Raw genomic sequence first — 16,641 nt, 5'->3', positions numbered from 1 at the left:
TTTCAGACTGCAGCTTGGGATCCATCTGCCTTGGATTTGCCACGTATTTCCAGAGCAGGAGTCTGGCTCACCGGTGTGCTTCTCACGTTGATGTGAAATAGTGTGAGTGGCTGCTCTGTGCTCGTGCGTGTGAACAAGCAGGACAATGTCACCTTGACTACAATCTACAGGAGGCACCGAGGACGATCGGCATCTGTAGAGCTCTGGACGGAGAAGGAGAGCGGGGGTTGAAGATATTTACGTGTCTCTCTGAGTGTGTGTGTGAGAATTTGCCAAACGTGTGAGTGTGTGTGTGCGTGAGAGAGGGAGAAACAGTGAGGCGGGTATAGCTCTCTCACACAGCTCACAGTGCTGGAGGATCCCTCTTCAGACCCAGGCACAGCGACGCAGAGATGTCAGGCGCAGCACACACAGGTGGGTCATACAGAGCAGCTGAGGGGACAGGTGGGCCTAGCTCAGGTTATGTAATTCCTATGCTGTCAGCCATGTTTTTAATTATTATTATTGCATAAAATTGTTGCAAGACTGACAAAAATGTGAAAATAAGGGGGGAGGAGACTTCTTCTTCTTTTTTTTTTAATACAAGTAGGCTGAACAGGCCTACAGTCTGGCCAGGGTCATCTGGATTGGTCCAAGCTCTCTGGACACAAAAATCTGGCAAACAATAACAAATATGAACAAAACAGTTTTTATAAAAACCCTTCTTATTCATGTCATTCCTTCTTAAGTAGAAAAAAAACACCCTTCATGCTCTTGCCAGTTGAATTCCACTCGCTGATTGAAATTTAAGGCAGAAATCAGCTGCAGGTTTCCACGTGTGTCCGAGGCGGCCTGCCTCGGCCTTTACAGACCTTCAAACAGCCGCAGCGGGACCTTCAAGCTCCCGTTCAGCCATAATTGCATTTGCCGCTGTAACGGAGTAAAAACCCGCCGCCGCCGCATCCTTCGCTCTCCGTCACGTGACTCCGCCGGCAGAACATATCCGAGTCCTTTCCGTTTTTCTGGACTAACGCAGCCTCCAGCTTCGGCCAATCGCGTCTCGGCGGAGGCGTCTCTCTCTCCCCCTCTCTCACTCCCTCTCTCAGTTTTTCGCTTTCTTTCGTGATGCTTTCAGTTTCTGTCGAAAATCAGTGATTCTGAGCTTCGCGCGCACTCAATTTTGTCGGTTTGCTTGAGCGCATTACGCATCGTTTCTCTTTGGCCTGTTTAGCTTCGGCTAAAGCGTTTGCTTGCTGTATTTCATTTAACCTCATTCGGTGCAACTAAATTTGAGTCTTGGATCACGAGATGGTGAAAAGTGTTGTAACACAGCGCGGCTGATTATTCATAATTAATATAAAAAGGTTTGTTTTTTTTTAAATAACGTGCAGATTTTGCAAAGTGAGACATTTGTCCAGTGAAATGGGGAACTGAACAAAGTAAAAAGCAACAATTATTTTTGGTAAAACGTCGGAAATCCGAGGGTGCAGAAAACGAGAAAGGTATCACGAGGCCCTGTGACGTCAGCCGCTCCCCTGCGCTTCCTCCAGCAGCCAGTCAGCGAAGGGATGCTCTGAACGCAAGACTGCAGCATCTTCACCGAGAGAACGAGCAGGAAAAAACGTCTCTTTCTCTGTCTTCCTCCAGCTCCGAATCTCCGGACCCTTCTCACCCACCCGTCACCCCTGGGTGTCTTCGCGACTGGAGCCAGGAAAGGATAAGAAGAACGAAATTCTAATAGCCTAAGAATCGGATTTTTTTTCTATTATTGTTATAATTGCTTCACCGATCACCCTTTCCTTTCTTCTCTCTTCGGCTGATTTCGCCTCTTTGCGCTTTGCGTTGTGTTTTTGTTTTGTTTTGGTTATTGTTCCGTTTCGCTGGTTATTGCAGAGGAGCGCCACCATCCTGTACCGCCTGACATGAGTACTGGTTGCAGCGGAATGATACACATATCCTAGCCCGCTTATCTGAAGGTTGATGGAACTGTGACGCTCCACTGGCACGTTTTTAGTAGCCTAGAAGTCGCTCCATCTGCAGAGGTCTCCCGTTTTCTCCCTCTCTGAGCCGCTCCAGCGTTTCTTTCTTTCTGCCCCTGCGCAGCATCTCTCTGTACGCACGGCGCACCACGGAGAAACGCGCAGCTAACCTACCCCGTTCGTAGGAAACAGGCGTATTTTGCAATTCCTAAATCGCTTTTACCCTCTCCAAGGACTCATCTGCACGGCTACGCTGCGTAAAAAAACGGAAAGTGGGGATTTAAACGCAAACGCAGCCTAAGCATCCAAGAGCAAGCTCGAAAATGATGGCCGGCGGAGCAGTACAACAAAACGGCATTTTCTCAAATCCTCACCATCACAATCAACAACCACACATGGAGTCCGATCCCCCGGACTCACGTAAAAGACCCCTGGAGACCCCAACGGAAGCCAGCAGCACCAAACGTACAAACACGGGAGGTAAGAGCGGGGATGCGGGAGCTGTTCGGGTTTCGGTGAATGTTGCTTCGTCTTGAGGCAGGCAGAGAGAAAGGAGAGCAGGTTGATCTGATTCTTGATGTGCACCGTGGCGTGGTGGAAGGGCAAATTCACACATTTAGGGAAATAAAATAAAATGATACAGGGCAAATTTTAGGGAGACCGTCTTTTTTTTTATTATTCGCTTCGTCATAAGCGACAGTCATTTTCCATCAGTATTAAAATAATCACGGGTCGCCGCATTTGATGGAAAGGAAACAATGAGAGGGACTTGGGGGTGGGGGGTGTTATTTGGAGGGAAGCCGTCGCTTCCCCTCTTGCACATCCTGGATGATTTAGCCTCTTTACATCAGCCGAATTGGGTGTTTTTATTGCGTCTTAAGATTTACGCGCAGCCACAGCGGCCATGCTGGAGCCAAAATGAGGATGTAAACAAGTGAAAGCCAGATCAGACTAGTGCGTGATCGCAGGGTCTCATCCCGTCGACGGATGACCTTGTGATAATCTCACACATCAGCCACCATCGCCGCTTTGTGTACAATTACACAAGCGGATAAACAAGCGGACTCATATTAACAGCAGCCCTGTGGCGAGCTAGGGAAAACAGGGGGAATCCAGAGCAGTTTAGAATGCGACAGTCTGTGTTAATGCAGTGTGTCAGGGAGAGGATATTTTTATCATTCATTGTTGTCCTGATTTTAATATTCTGCGGCTGGAAGGGAAAGCTGATTTCTTTTCCACTAATTTCTTCGATGAATGATTTCTTCATTATTCTCTGGTTTGATGAAATATGGATATGTCACCATGGTAATCACCATATTTGGTTTTTTGTTTACATGCTGTCATGCGCCAAGCATTCCCATCATTACAACCATCAGTAGCCTATCCTGGCCATGCACCCTATCATGGACATTTGGACATACAATACACCTTTAAATGTGCTATTTATACTCAGCAAAAAGATGATAAAGGTTTAGGAGACTTTTTAAAATGCTGCTGGAGATTCTGGGAGTGTGCTTAAATAGTTAGATTCTATAGGTTTTAATGGGACCTGATCTTTTAGTGCAGAGAGTTCAATCTGACTATGATTGTGAAGACTGAATATTTGTAATGCCAGTTAAACTGATTTGAAGACTATAGTTATATGCTTAAGGTTAAGATACCTAACGTGTTCTCTAATGTGGAGTTTGTTAGAGTTTAGTCCCAACTGTAATTCTCACCAGGGCCTTAAAGATTGCAAAACAGCATTTAAAATTTTAGCTTTAAACTCTGAAATGTCTTCAGTGTTAAACTGAATTCCCTGAACAAACAGAACAAAACAAAAAAACGCCCCAGGGAATGTAATTTTCATTGCAGGTAATTCTGCCCGTATATTAAAGAGGAACCTCCATCGTATTAGAGAGGGTGAGCATGACTGAGCTGTGATTGTTGGCCTAATTTCTCAGTCTTGATTTGAAATGGTCAGAAGATTTGGCTTCGCTCAGTTAGTGCAACTGTTATGGCTGCTGTAATACGATCTAAACATAAACTCTCGCAGATCCATAGGGCTTAAGTGCCCTGTTCCTTTTGGATGACAATGACAGGTGGCATAATGTGAAATTTGAAAACAAACTTGTGTTTAGTGCGAGCTAAGCGACAGACTCCTCTGGATTACTGAAATTCATGTTCTGGTAGATTTTTGCATGACTTGGCCCCGGTGAAAAAAAAATCAGGACGGCCATTTATAACAGATTCTTCAGGTCCCACCAGGAAACATGACAGCCATCCTCAGGAGTAATAATTAGACAGCGAGCGAGGAGAGTCCGACTGAGGAGGTGTGAGCTGCAGGTTCGCCAGCAGTGTTTAACTCCAGATCGATGCAGCACTCAGAGCACTAAAGGCTCCTCCTCACTGTATGTAAAAAGCCCAGGCGGCCCCTCTGGGGACTTTCTTCCTGCCTGCGTAACACTCAGGCCACTTGTCTATTTAGACAAATGAAAAGGTTGGAACGATGATGATGATGATGATGATGAGACAGCTAAACAGACTCAGGCAGAGGGGACGGCTGCAGTGCTGCCAGGTCAGCCAGCAACATCAGGCCGATGATCCGATAGCATTTGGTTGAAAATGAACAAGTAGCTCCTACACACACACACACACACACACACACACACACACACACACACACACACACACACATGCAAAACTACAGCAACAAAGAGGAATCAGAGCTTGGTTGTGGGTCTATTGTGACAAATTTTGCACTGACAGTAAACTCTACTCTGTTCTGAAAATGCATTTTTGTTTGAATTTTAATCAGAGTATTTGGTCTTGGTGATTTAAAGCTAGAATTCTCTGGATAACAGCGTTGAGCCTAACCTAGATTTTTACTTGGATTGAGATACGCAAAGTGTTTGTATGCCTGACTCTTGATGGAGAGAAAACATTCACCATGTAACGGCTGATTTTAGCCAAGCAGAAGCTATATTTTTTCACAGAGAACATGCTTTTGTATTTGATATTTTTAAGCTGCACCCACGCTGCAGTTGTAAATTTAGAAATCAAAGTGGTGCTAAGAGATCATAATAATGGTTGTTTTTATGTATGATTAGTTTACACCACACACTCCCCACCCCTGTGCTTCCTCTCTCTGTAGTGGCCTTCCTGCAGCCCCTATTTGAAACTGAAGGCATTGTATTCCCTCACCAAGAAACTGAGACTCATGGTAAGAGAGACTTTGATTTTGATCTTCTACCTGTTTTATAATCTTTACTGTGAAATTCTGATTCACAACACAGACTTAATGTGCAAAATCCTGGAGTAAAGAAAAGATATAGGGCCTTTAATGAGGTGATCTGACTGCTGCAGGGCCTGATATTTAAATAGGATTTAAAGCAACATTTAACACCCTCATATCCTGCTCATGATTCAGGATAATGCATGCTGATGTTTTTTATATTGTATGTTACCAGTTCCATAACATTCATTGTCATGCTTTTTATACAAATCCAGTGTTTCTTTTGTCATGATACTCAACATTGCTGCTCAGATGATGACCTTTGACCTCATGCTAGCCATGCCATCAAAGCATTTGGGTTTACGACCGCTGATGTATTGTTGAAATGTTCATTCACTGTTCACTGTGGTTAAATTGTGCTGCAGCGTGCACCGTGCAGCTGCTGCTGGGTAAGAGATGCATAACAGGAAGACTGAAGCTTTATTGAGTAGACCTAAAAAAGAAGGAAAAAAACTTTTTAAATCAAAGAAATTTATCTTTATCAGAGTTTTAAAATATTTTGAAGTCTTTTTTTTCCTCCAACAGCTGCAACTTATAAATATGTCCAGATGCAGATTTTAATGCCAGGGCATTTCCATTCGTATCAATCAGATCTGCTGCGTTCATTAGAAGCGAGAGAATGCGTTCGGGTCAAAAATGATGAGAAAAGATGGACCTGGATTTTTCCAGTGTCCAGGGTTTATCCAAATATCTGTGTGTGCGTGTTTGTGTGTGAGAGGGAGTGAAGAAAAAGGCAAGCGACAGGAAGAAGGAGCTGGTCTGCTGTCAGACTGTAGATAGGACAACATGGGACAGCTATAGCCCTGCAGGTCATAAATCACAGCTATGCCTTATAAAAAAGCTGAAGGTCTTAAAGGCGGAAAGATCAATGAGGACCTGCAGTCGCTGCTGTTCACAAGCTCCCACCCCCACCACGGCTTTAATCCACCAGCCCGAGCCCATTCTTATCTCTGCGCCTCCCGCTCCCCTCACTGCGTCCAGCAGGGTTCTTCTAGATATTAAAGAATCTCAGAGTTCCCTTTTATCGTGTACATATATGATCAGAGACGTTTAATGAGCTCATTCATGCTTAATCCGGTTTCCTATGTTTAAATAGATTATTTACAAAGACGGGCTTGATCATGATGAATTCAAAGGATAAATATCCTCCAGTAGTTTCATGATTTATACATTTGGTGCCACTCAGGGTTCAATATTTTAATGTGTTAATGTGCTTTGGTCTTTTCCTATCATTTAATTGTATATATATATATATATATATATATATATATATATATATATATATATATATATATATATATATATATATATATATATATATATATATACATAGCTATGTGTGATGTACAGCTTTACATTTAATTTTTTCAGCTTAGCTTTAAAAGAAGTATACTGTTATTAATTTGAAGTATTTGTGTTATGTGCAGTGAACTGTAGCCACTTGAAAATAGATCCATAACTCACTAAAAAGCTTTTTATAACATGAAATATTTTCCAGTGCTTCATGTAGAGAATGTTTTTTGCATTATAATATTTTATCAAAGCGTCCTGGAAGTTCCATGTTTTTCATTCACTTTAATCCAAGTAAGATGTAGCATCCAGCACCATAGGTTAAAACACCGGATTGATTTGTTTGGGCAAATGCAAAGAACCAGTACATACAAATACCCAGAAACAGCCTTTCAGTCTAAAAGAAATTACTGTGATTCAGTCCACTGAAAACAAATGCAGCTTTCAGGGGAAAAACCTGCTTGTATAAGCCATTAAGAAGCCTTACGTAAGCACCAACCAAATAAACTGGAGTGGGTTTTTTTGTTTTGTTTTTTTGATTTTCATGTAGGTGATCAGGAAACCAACATGTGACTGTGTGGGAGGTGTGCAGGTTTATCAGCTTGGATAAGTTTGCTGACCTTGGTGTACAGAGATTCTCAGTTCTTTAATTATAAGCCTTTAATGTTTTTTTTCTTCTTTCCCCTCTTTTTTCCCTCCTTGTCTTCTCTGCTGCCTTTAAGATATAATACATTCATTTAGTAAATGGATGGACTGGCAAGCAAGTGCTGGGAAGAAGAAGGAGGGGCTTGAAATGCCCTTGCCAAGTGACATTAGGGGACTAGACTAGCAGTACACTCAAAGCTTTCCGTGTGTGTGTGTGTTATATGTTCGACTTCGGGTACAAAAAGCAAAGATGAAGTTTAACGAAAAAGATGAGGTGGTGTGTAAATGATATGTGGCGCTGCATGCACAAACTTACAGTAGCAGACCCAGAGTCAGACTGTGACTCGAGCCTTGACTATGTGAGACAAGGCCTTTGATGGTATTGATCTGAGTGTTTTCTGTTGCTCCTGGAGCTGAGCTGTGCATCCTTTTTTGGGCCATCCATACAAAGGAGGACAGTCTTCCTCACATTGATCGTCCGTCTGGTCGAGGAGGAAGAAACCCCGACACCACCCGGACCGAGTTTCACTCTTAAATTCAGCTAAAACTGCTTCAGTCTGAGCCAGATTGAAGAAAATAAGCTCATATCTTAAATTAAATATCAACACGTTACAACTGTTGATGCTATCTTACAAAATATGCACGGTTGTATTTTTTCCTGCCGTTAAACTCAAGCTGATATTTTTGGTAAATATAACGACTGATAGCGCTCCCGCTCGTCCTTTAGCGCGAGAATCAGAACACAGCGTTCTCCTCTGCGACACGCCTGTTTTGTTCACTCGTAAGCGTTCCTCGCCCGCTCCCTTTCCTCTCTCCTAGGTTCATTCGTTCCATCTTCCTCTCCTCTTCATCCATACTAATCATGCTCTATTCAGACCATCATGACTCCACTCTCCTCCTCCTCCTGTCCTCCTTCACCCTCGTCCTCCCATCATTTCATCCCCCACCCGCTCATCAATTGCTGGCTGCTATTGACGACGCTCACTCGGCAACTGTTTCCGAGGCTGTCAATCGATTTGGAGCCGCCATCGACTTGAATCTGCCACCGGTAGCTGCAGTTCTCCTTCTCCTCTATTCTCTCCTCTTCTTCTTCTTCTTCTTTTTTTTAAGCCACTGCGTCAAAAAAAAAAAAAAGCAAAGAAGCCATTGTACAGGGTGGGGTGAAGGCACTGAGAGGTGCTAATGTTCCCACAAAGGGAAGCATGTGATTGGTTTAGCGAGACATCGGTCACAGCTAGCTGGTCGCTGATAGGTGAGGAGAGCTGAGCGGCGATAAATATGGATGAGGGAGCGATGAAAGGGCCGATGTAAGGAGGACAACTGGAAGGGCCCCCCTGCTCTGAAATAGCCTCGGTCTATGAACAATACACACCACTTTTCACACACACTCTGAAGAGAGAGAAAGCAGGCGGCTTCGGCTATCTTTGTTAGCGTCGCCGCCGTGTCTGCTTCGATTTCTACGCAGACGCCCTGATCACAGCACATATGGAGGCAGTATGCAGGCATTTGATTGGTTCTCCCCAAATCGCTATTCAAACTGAAATTCTGCCGCACGATGTTTGTCTTATCTCAGATAAGCTCTTTCAGGCACGTGATAAATCGGTGGAGGAACCCATTCTCTTTCTATAATTATTTGCCTCCTGCAGGTGTTGCTCTAACGCAGGCGTCTTTTAAGTTTTATAATTTTGTAATTTATTCTCATTTTTGTTGCGAAATTGTTTGCATGTAACCCGAGCCCCTCCGGCATCATTTTTAAATTGAGATGTTGCTTCTCTGCAAACTTCTACGCGGTTGCTGGCACAAAAACAAATGAGAGTATCTGCATGCTGCTGGCGTTTGAATCGTCTCGATGCCTTTAGGGATGTTCGTGTGCGATTTTTTGGATATTGACTTCAAACTTTAGATGTAAAAACTTTATGAGACATTAATATGTTCTAAAGCAAGCAATTAAAAAAATGAATGCTCCTTCTGTGCTGCGGAGGTGTCAGCTAAAATGAAGGACGCAGATGCTGGAGTGAAATTAAAGAAAAGGTGAAGCAGAGACATTTCCTCCTGCTCGCCTTCCTCTGTGAGTTCTCTGTGTTTATGAGCGACGATGGCTATCTCTCAGAATGAAGACAGCTGGTCAGAGCCTCACTGCTGGAGTGCTTTACGTCTGTGTGTGTGTGTGTGTGTGTCTGTCTGTGTGTGTGTGTGTGTGAATGCTTCTTTCCAACAAAAGAGAAGAGGACTGGAGGGGTTGTGTTAGACAAAGCCTGCCCCCCTTAACTGTCCCTGCTTAGAGGAGATGAATATTTTCCAAGTCCCCAGAGCTGTGAACCTCCATACCAGAGCCCCCCTTTCCCTCATCCAAGGCTGTGTTCACACTGCTACACTTAAGATGTTTCCCCCTCATGTGGGTTTCATATTTACATTTGACCCATATTATTTTCTAAAGACAGATTGGGGTATTTGGTACTGATATCTGTCATTATCGTTGGATTTTCAGAAGTTCCCCTAGATATTTAATCTCGTCAGAGTGGAAAAAATATCTAAAGGGGGATTGAGGCCATTGTTGTACTGGAAAATTAGTTGCTGGAATCCAGATTAACCCCTATTTTTATGCTTGACTTAATTCTGATTAAACCCTTCACATAAAGGTATATCAAAAAGTTGTGGCTCCTAAATTATAGACATATTTTAACCATTGAAATAAGTGCCAGAAAATGCTTTTTTTTTAAGTGAGTGTTTAGTGAACCTCCAGATGAAATTAAAAACAAAATAAATGTGACTTTTAATTTGTATCAAATTTGCAACATTCAGTTTATTCCATTACAAATGTTGTGTGATTTATTTATTTTTTTTAGGGAGGAAAAAATCAAACTGATGACGCAGAAATGTCAAAAACTCACAAAAACTAATGTATGAAATATGACACACTTAAATAATCTAATTTACATTTGATCTTTTTAATGTTTAAATCCAAGAATTGGTTAAGGAATTAACATTTTCAATTTACTTTTTAAAATCTACTAATACTGATAAATAGAAATTCAGGTTTCTGAAACTGAATTACAGCAAAGCAAAAACATCAAAACGTGTTGAAAAAGATTGAGAGAAAATATTTTTCTTTTAAATAAATGAACATTGATCCTACAGTTGAAGACTATAACAGATATATCTATATACTTGAAATCTTTCTATTGTTTTCGTGTTGGTTATATCAGAAAACCTCGCTTAAGAGACATTTTACTGACAAATGTCATTCAGCAGTGTAACATTCATAACTGTGATTCTTCAGATAGAGTATACTCCAATCATGTCATTTCTGTAACAACAAACCTCTTAATTCTGAATCATAACAGGCACTAGTGTGCATTTTCTGAATTTCCAAAGCCTTTGGTCAGGAGCTCTCTACATACTTCCAAAAAATCAGGTTTTTGCATAATATTCATAGCAGAATATGACCAAGTATCAGGGGAGTAGAGCACAAGTGCCAGAAGAAAAGAGCTACCAAACACTTACAAAATAATGAAATGACTGGACATGTAATTTACAAACTAAAACTTCAGTTAAGTGGTGACTTTAAGTGTGCTTGTTTGAGTGAAGCGTTTGAGGAAAAGTAACAGAATACGAGAAAGGCTTTGTGATCTTCAACCTTCCTACCCTGCCTGTGCAGGCCTGTGGACACCAGATCCTGGGATTTGAGCCCCCAATCCCCCAGCATGGAGAGCCTATTCTGGGCCTGGCGGGTCTGCAGGGGCCTTAGCAACAGATTGGACTGTTTACTCATCCAGATATGCCATGGTGATGAAGGATTTATTATTTATACATGTTGAGATTGGCCTTTCTTGACCTGCAGAGCATATGCAGAGATTTTGCACAATTTAATCAGCCCTAGTTTTTCTGTGGCCGCTCGTGCCTAAACATATCTTTTTAAAAAACAAAAAACATGGTACTATTATAGAAATGGACACTGGAGTACAGCCGTGTAGTTCGGCCACATGTAACCTTAGTGTCAGGCCTGCTGGTTCCTTTAATGATGACAAACTTTAGGGGTGTCGTGGGTTATCCACATTTTTATTATATCACACAGTCACACAGAAAAAAGATGCAAGTCTTTCATCAAAAAATCCTTTTGGCTCGTAAAAGAAAGTGTGTGTACTTCCTGTGTGTGTTGTAACTAAACTGCAGAGTGAAAACAAAGACCCTCATCACAGCAACCAGTAGGGAACCCTGTAGTTACTCAGCTGCACATCTACACAAACACACACACACAGACACACACTCACCATTACCTACTTTGTTCTTTAGTAGCCAGTGGTTTAAAGTTTTAATCCCTCCATTTTCTAGCCCAAATGATTTAATTTCCTTTTTAAAACTGTGTGTGTTTGTGGTTTGTGTTGAGGGAATCCTGTGGGTTCATGAGCACTGGAAGCTTGCAAGTTTACATCATCTGGGGGGAAAAAAACTAAGTACACAATAAAGCAGAAATACTAAACTAATAATACAAAAGATTAAACGGATTATTAGCTGCCATTTTAAGGCGTGTTTTTAACTCCTTCCTATTCAGCTGTTGTGTTATGTACAGTTTGCATAACACAACAGCTGAACGGGAATGAGTTATCAGTGTGAATCAGGGCATCGGAGGAAAAATACGCACATGAGAGTTTACACTTTTGTAAAAATAACTTTAAGGTCTTCGTAGCCTTACATAAACTAAGTGGATCTCTGCGGCTGTGGGGTTAGAGGTATCTGTGGGGGGGAAAAGAAATTGTTTTAAATGGCTTACTCTGTCTAAAGCTGAAATGACGCTCTCCTGTTTTGATTGTATATCTCTGTAAAGGAAGCATGACTGGTAGATATTTAATCTTCCGCGGCCAGTATTTGCCATATCAGCCCATTATAGAAATGCTGGATTGTAAGTAAGCAAACTGAGCAGCAACTGAGCACCAACTGAGCATGTGCTCATTTATACAAACTGCTCTGTTCAGTCAAACTGTGGCTACTTGTATCAGTTAATAAGTCAACTCTAACTAAAATGTCATGTGACTTAATGACAGTCCACTTAGAACACCATAAAAATGGTGGAGACTAGGGGTGGGCGATATAAAGGATATACGATAGGAACGATATAAATTTGGCCAACGATAGAGATTTTGACTATACCGCTCTACGGCGATAGCGCATGTTGATGATGTCATCAAGCTGCGCCTGTTTTGGTTGAAAGCATCGCAGCAGCTACAACCGATCATCATCTGCAAATTATGCCGACAGTCATAGCAAAGAGATGAAGCACTTTTGGGGAAAGCCAAAAACTGCGCTTCCGTAACATTGATTCATTAATGTTGAATTCTCTCGCAGCTGCTCTATTCCCATGTTGTTGCAGTATATTAATAACTAACCTCGTATTGTGGATGAATAATCTCAGTTGTTCTCCTGACTGAAGTTTGGCCCGTGTATAGCATCCTGCTATGCGATTGCATTTGACCCTGACCACCAGAATCCCTCACGTTCACTTTTATCGAGTGGAAAAAAAGTTGACGTTCATCCTCCAGCTTCACTGTGCTAAAGTTATGCTAACATAGCTGTGTCGCTAGTTTTTGGTCAAGGAAGATGGATCTTTTAACGTCGCAGTGTGGAATGCGAAAACGGAGGCTTTGAAAACAATGACGCATTTTAGTCATATGATGCAGTCATGTGACCAATTCAACTAAGATGGCCGACGGCATTGTACAGCTGTTGTTTTCTTTGCTCTCAATTTTGACAGCCTTATTAAAGATTAATATTAGTTTGTAAATGCTCCAGATAGCTCCAGATAGAAGACATTTTGCCTCGACATTTCAAGGAGCCGGAAAGTAAATAAACGGCAGACGGAAATGATGCAAGTCAAATCATCTTACGTTTCACGCATGCACAGCACAGGAACGTAGCGTTTTCAATGGGGAAGAAAATGATTGAAAAAGATAGTGTGGACATGGAGCGTTTTTAGACGAAAATGCTAATTTCAAATTTATCTGGATTAGTGTAGACGTAGCCTGAGATGACTATTTCTTACCCACAACCCCCCATCATGGCAGATGATTGCCCCTCCCTGGTTCACCTGGAGATTTCTTCTTGTCAAAAGGAAGTTTTTCCTTCCCACTGTCGCCAAGTGCTTGCTCACAGAGCGGCGTCTAATGTTGGGATTCTCTGTGCATTATTTTATGGTCTTGATCTTACACTATGAAGCTCCTTGAGGTGACTGATGTTGTGATTTGGTGCAATATAAATAAAATTGAATTAAATTCAATTGAAATATCAGGGATTGTGTCTTATTTACGTCATGAAAATCCAAGAGTGAAAAGAACTGTGTGAAACTGAGCATTTGGTCATGTTTTATGTGAACCACCAACATACTTTTATCATAAGAAAAGCATACAAGATATCCTGTAAGAGTAAGCATTAAATAATGACTCACTAAATTGTAGAAATGGAAATTAAGGCATACATTACGAGGGATTTTATTGATACCTATACCGAAAAGGATTCTGCTCAAAGTCCCAATTTGTTACTAATTCCCTTTGTGACCACTGAACATTTTTGTTATGAAAAAAAAAAGAAAGATTGATAGAATTTATTTTCAGATTTAAAGCTGTATTATTAACTGAACTGCAGGTAAAGAAAAAGTGTAATAAAAATACTTGCATGTGGTTCTGGTGCCAAAGCGTCACTGCCATGACTTTGAAGTCATTGTTGCGCAATGTGTAACAGAGTAAGTTGATGAATTGAATTGACGAGTACTGAGACATACGGTTTTGATGGAGTTTTGCAACCTGGAGCTGATTCTCAACCAGAACAAGTTCTTGACTCGCGCTCCTATTCGCTGTCTTGCTCATGATTGTTGTTGACAAATGAGAAACAGGAGCACTGAGTGAAATGTTCACCTTCCCCAAATTCAGACCTCTGCACACCTGGGCAGCTGCCGCATAACACTGCTGTTTGACTGCCAAACTCAAGCTGTGTTCAAATAAAGTTTAAACTTATAAACGTCTTGTTTAATCGCTTGCAGCTCTCCCTCGATGACATTAAGGTCGTTACGGTATCCTGAAGTGCAGCCTTTTAGGAACGCCACAGAACACCCCCCGCCGTACTTTCTGATAGATAAAACAGTAAGAACTAATCAGTAACAATCACCACTGCTGTAATTACGGTGTTTATCTTGTTCTTATTTGGACTGAAAGTTTACATGCTCATTATGTTGTCAGCATGAAAGAGGCGCTGCACATGAAGGGGGCCGGGACTCTGTATCTCTGATGATTCTTTATTTCAAAAATTGCACAAAATAGTAGCAGAGAACAATGAGTCTGACATCATGCCGAGACATCGGGTTTTTAAAGCATCCCGACGCTGCCGTGAGTCGCCATTAACCTCAGCAGGTGACTCTGGTTTGATTGGCGTGTTTTTTGGCCTGACTCTGCCATGTAACGCTCCTTTAGCATCATCAGCAAACCCAGTGAGCTTTTAGTGATTTCTAGAAAACCAAACATTTTTCTTTTAGCATTTCTGTTACCTTTTTTTCCGGCGAATAAACAAAACACCCACTAGTAGTGTTTTACCACCGCTTTTTAATTCACTGAGCTTTGAGAGGTTGTAACGCGTGGGTGAGCATTGCGTGACCTCTGCTGGAGTATGAGGTCGACACCGGTAGGTCAGATATGGCCAGGAGAGCCTCCAGCTGCTTGTTATGGTTGAGTAGATGAGTACACAGGATTTTCACCTGTATCTTTGGGATGCAGAGTGACACTGAAGCCAGTGTTGTACTGTTGTACTGTACTAAGACTATAACCAAACTGATCTCTGTGGGCAGGGTCACGCAATGGTGGGGAAAACACCAGTACCATGAGATAACTAAATAAATAGTGTGATTTGTTTTGAATCAGGGTTATCGTGCATTTGTGGTTTGCTTTTAGTTTTTACCAGGGAATTATATTTAAACTGTCAAAACGATTTTGTGAAGTCTCGTATGAAAGAGCTTCGTAAGTGCGTACTGAGTCAAAACATCACATCCTTAAGTACAGAGCAGAGTTTAGAGACTAATGTGTCTCGGATGTGGAAGGTTCTCTTTATGCCGTGCATTAAGAGCTACGGCTTTGAAAGGCTGAAAGAAAGACAGCGAACGATGCACAGCTTCTCAAGTTTTTGTCGATGTTTATGTGCTTTAAAAAAGCAGGTAAAACTTGAGGAATGTTCCTAAAACTTTTCCTGTAAACTGTGGTGCAGCGTGGGAGAAGGAGGCAGGTAGCTCTGCACAGATTTCAAGCTTCATTTTTCATGTCTAGAAGTTCATATTTTTGAAAATTTAGTAACAGCAGTTGTCAAACCTGATAAAAGATTTTTCCAGAAGTGCGATCCAATCCGTGTTATATAACCCTGTTTACCAATCAACACCAGCTCTGCAGTTCTTTTAATGATACAGCTGAGTTCAACAATATGTCATCAACTTAGTGGGCAGGTTTTGTAAACATGTGCATTGGGTTTATATTTTTTAAAAACAGATTGCTAGTGTGGAAAGCTGCCATTTAGTAGATATAAAACATATCTGTGTGATAATAAATGATGATGACAGTCTAATTTTTATTTTTTTGTTGGCGATCTTGTTCTATGCATATATAAATAATTTTTTTCTAACTCTTGCCATGGTAACAGGTACAAGTGTTACCTGCAACAGATACAAATGATGAACGTGAGTCACTCTTATTACGTCCTCTTATACGTGATGAGTCACGTTGCCAAGGTGTGTAGGCTTGTTTATGGGACGTCGGAAACGATCTGTTTGCGGAGGAGGTGATTCTGAGTGTGTGCTTCTGTCTGCTTTGTGATCCTTTGTTGTTTGTGTGTGTAAGGCATTGTGTGTGCGTGTGTGTGTGTGTGTGTGTATTTACCAATTCCCCTGCCTTATTAATACGAGCTGGTTATAATTAGCCAGGCTCTATCTAAAGCAGGTCAGTTCAAGGCTTCGTACTCAAAGTGGGTCACTGCAGCACGGAGAGGAGAGGGGAGGACTGGGATTGTGAAAGAGGCAAGCTGAGAAGATACAGGAGGAAGGAAATGATGAGGGGAAGAAGGAAAAGAAAAGATCACTGGAGGGGAGGAGGGATAAACAAAAAAGCGAAGAGGAGGAACCGAAAGACAGTTTTAGGACACGACCATGTGACATTTTCTCGAGCTGAAGATGGCGAGAATAAATGTTACATCATTGTTGTTGCTATTTGCAGCTAATTACTGATACGCAGCTTGCATGAGATTCTCAAGATACGGTTGTTACTAAAAGGAAAATATTAAGACAGACAAGACAAAGTTATGCAACAAGCTCATGTTTGAAATTTGTGTTATGAAACATCTTTCTGTTGTAAGAATCCTGTGGTGAAGCACGTAGTCTGATTAAAAATAGGGAATGTAAGTTTAAAAGGAAACATTTGGGCTGATATGTAGATTATTTTAATGTATTAATAT

At 41.6% G+C, this 16,641-nt stretch overlaps 1 protein-coding gene across 2 annotated transcripts in view; it reads left to right on the top strand.

Annotated features, from left to right (window-relative positions):
• The first annotated feature begins 1,100 nt into the window (after positions 1-1,100).
• The window catches only part of nova2 (NOVA alternative splicing regulator 2), an 87,130-nt gene continuing 71,589 nt past the window's right edge, over positions 1,101-16,641 (top strand). Inside the window, exons 1-2 of one of the 2 annotated variants that reach the window (XM_080888557.1) lie at positions 1,103-2,438; positions 5,092-5,160. In XM_080888557.1, coding sequence (XP_080744683.1) covers positions 2,282-2,438; positions 5,092-5,160 — 226 coding nt within the window. In that variant the 5' untranslated portion in view covers positions 1,103-2,281. Of the gene's footprint in view, positions 2,439-5,091; positions 5,161-16,641 lie in introns of both variants that reach the window. The other variant, XM_080888558.1, reaches the window with a different exon arrangement.

This window comes from Rhamphochromis sp. 'chilingali', assembly GCF_963969265.1.
Source record: "Rhamphochromis sp. 'chilingali' genome assembly, chromosome: 8".
Taxonomy (NCBI): Eukaryota; Metazoa; Chordata; class Actinopteri; order Cichliformes; family Cichlidae; genus Rhamphochromis; species Rhamphochromis sp. 'chilingali'.
The sequence above is the reverse complement of the archived record's forward strand: the minus strand, read 5'-3'. Positions and strand labels throughout refer to the sequence as shown.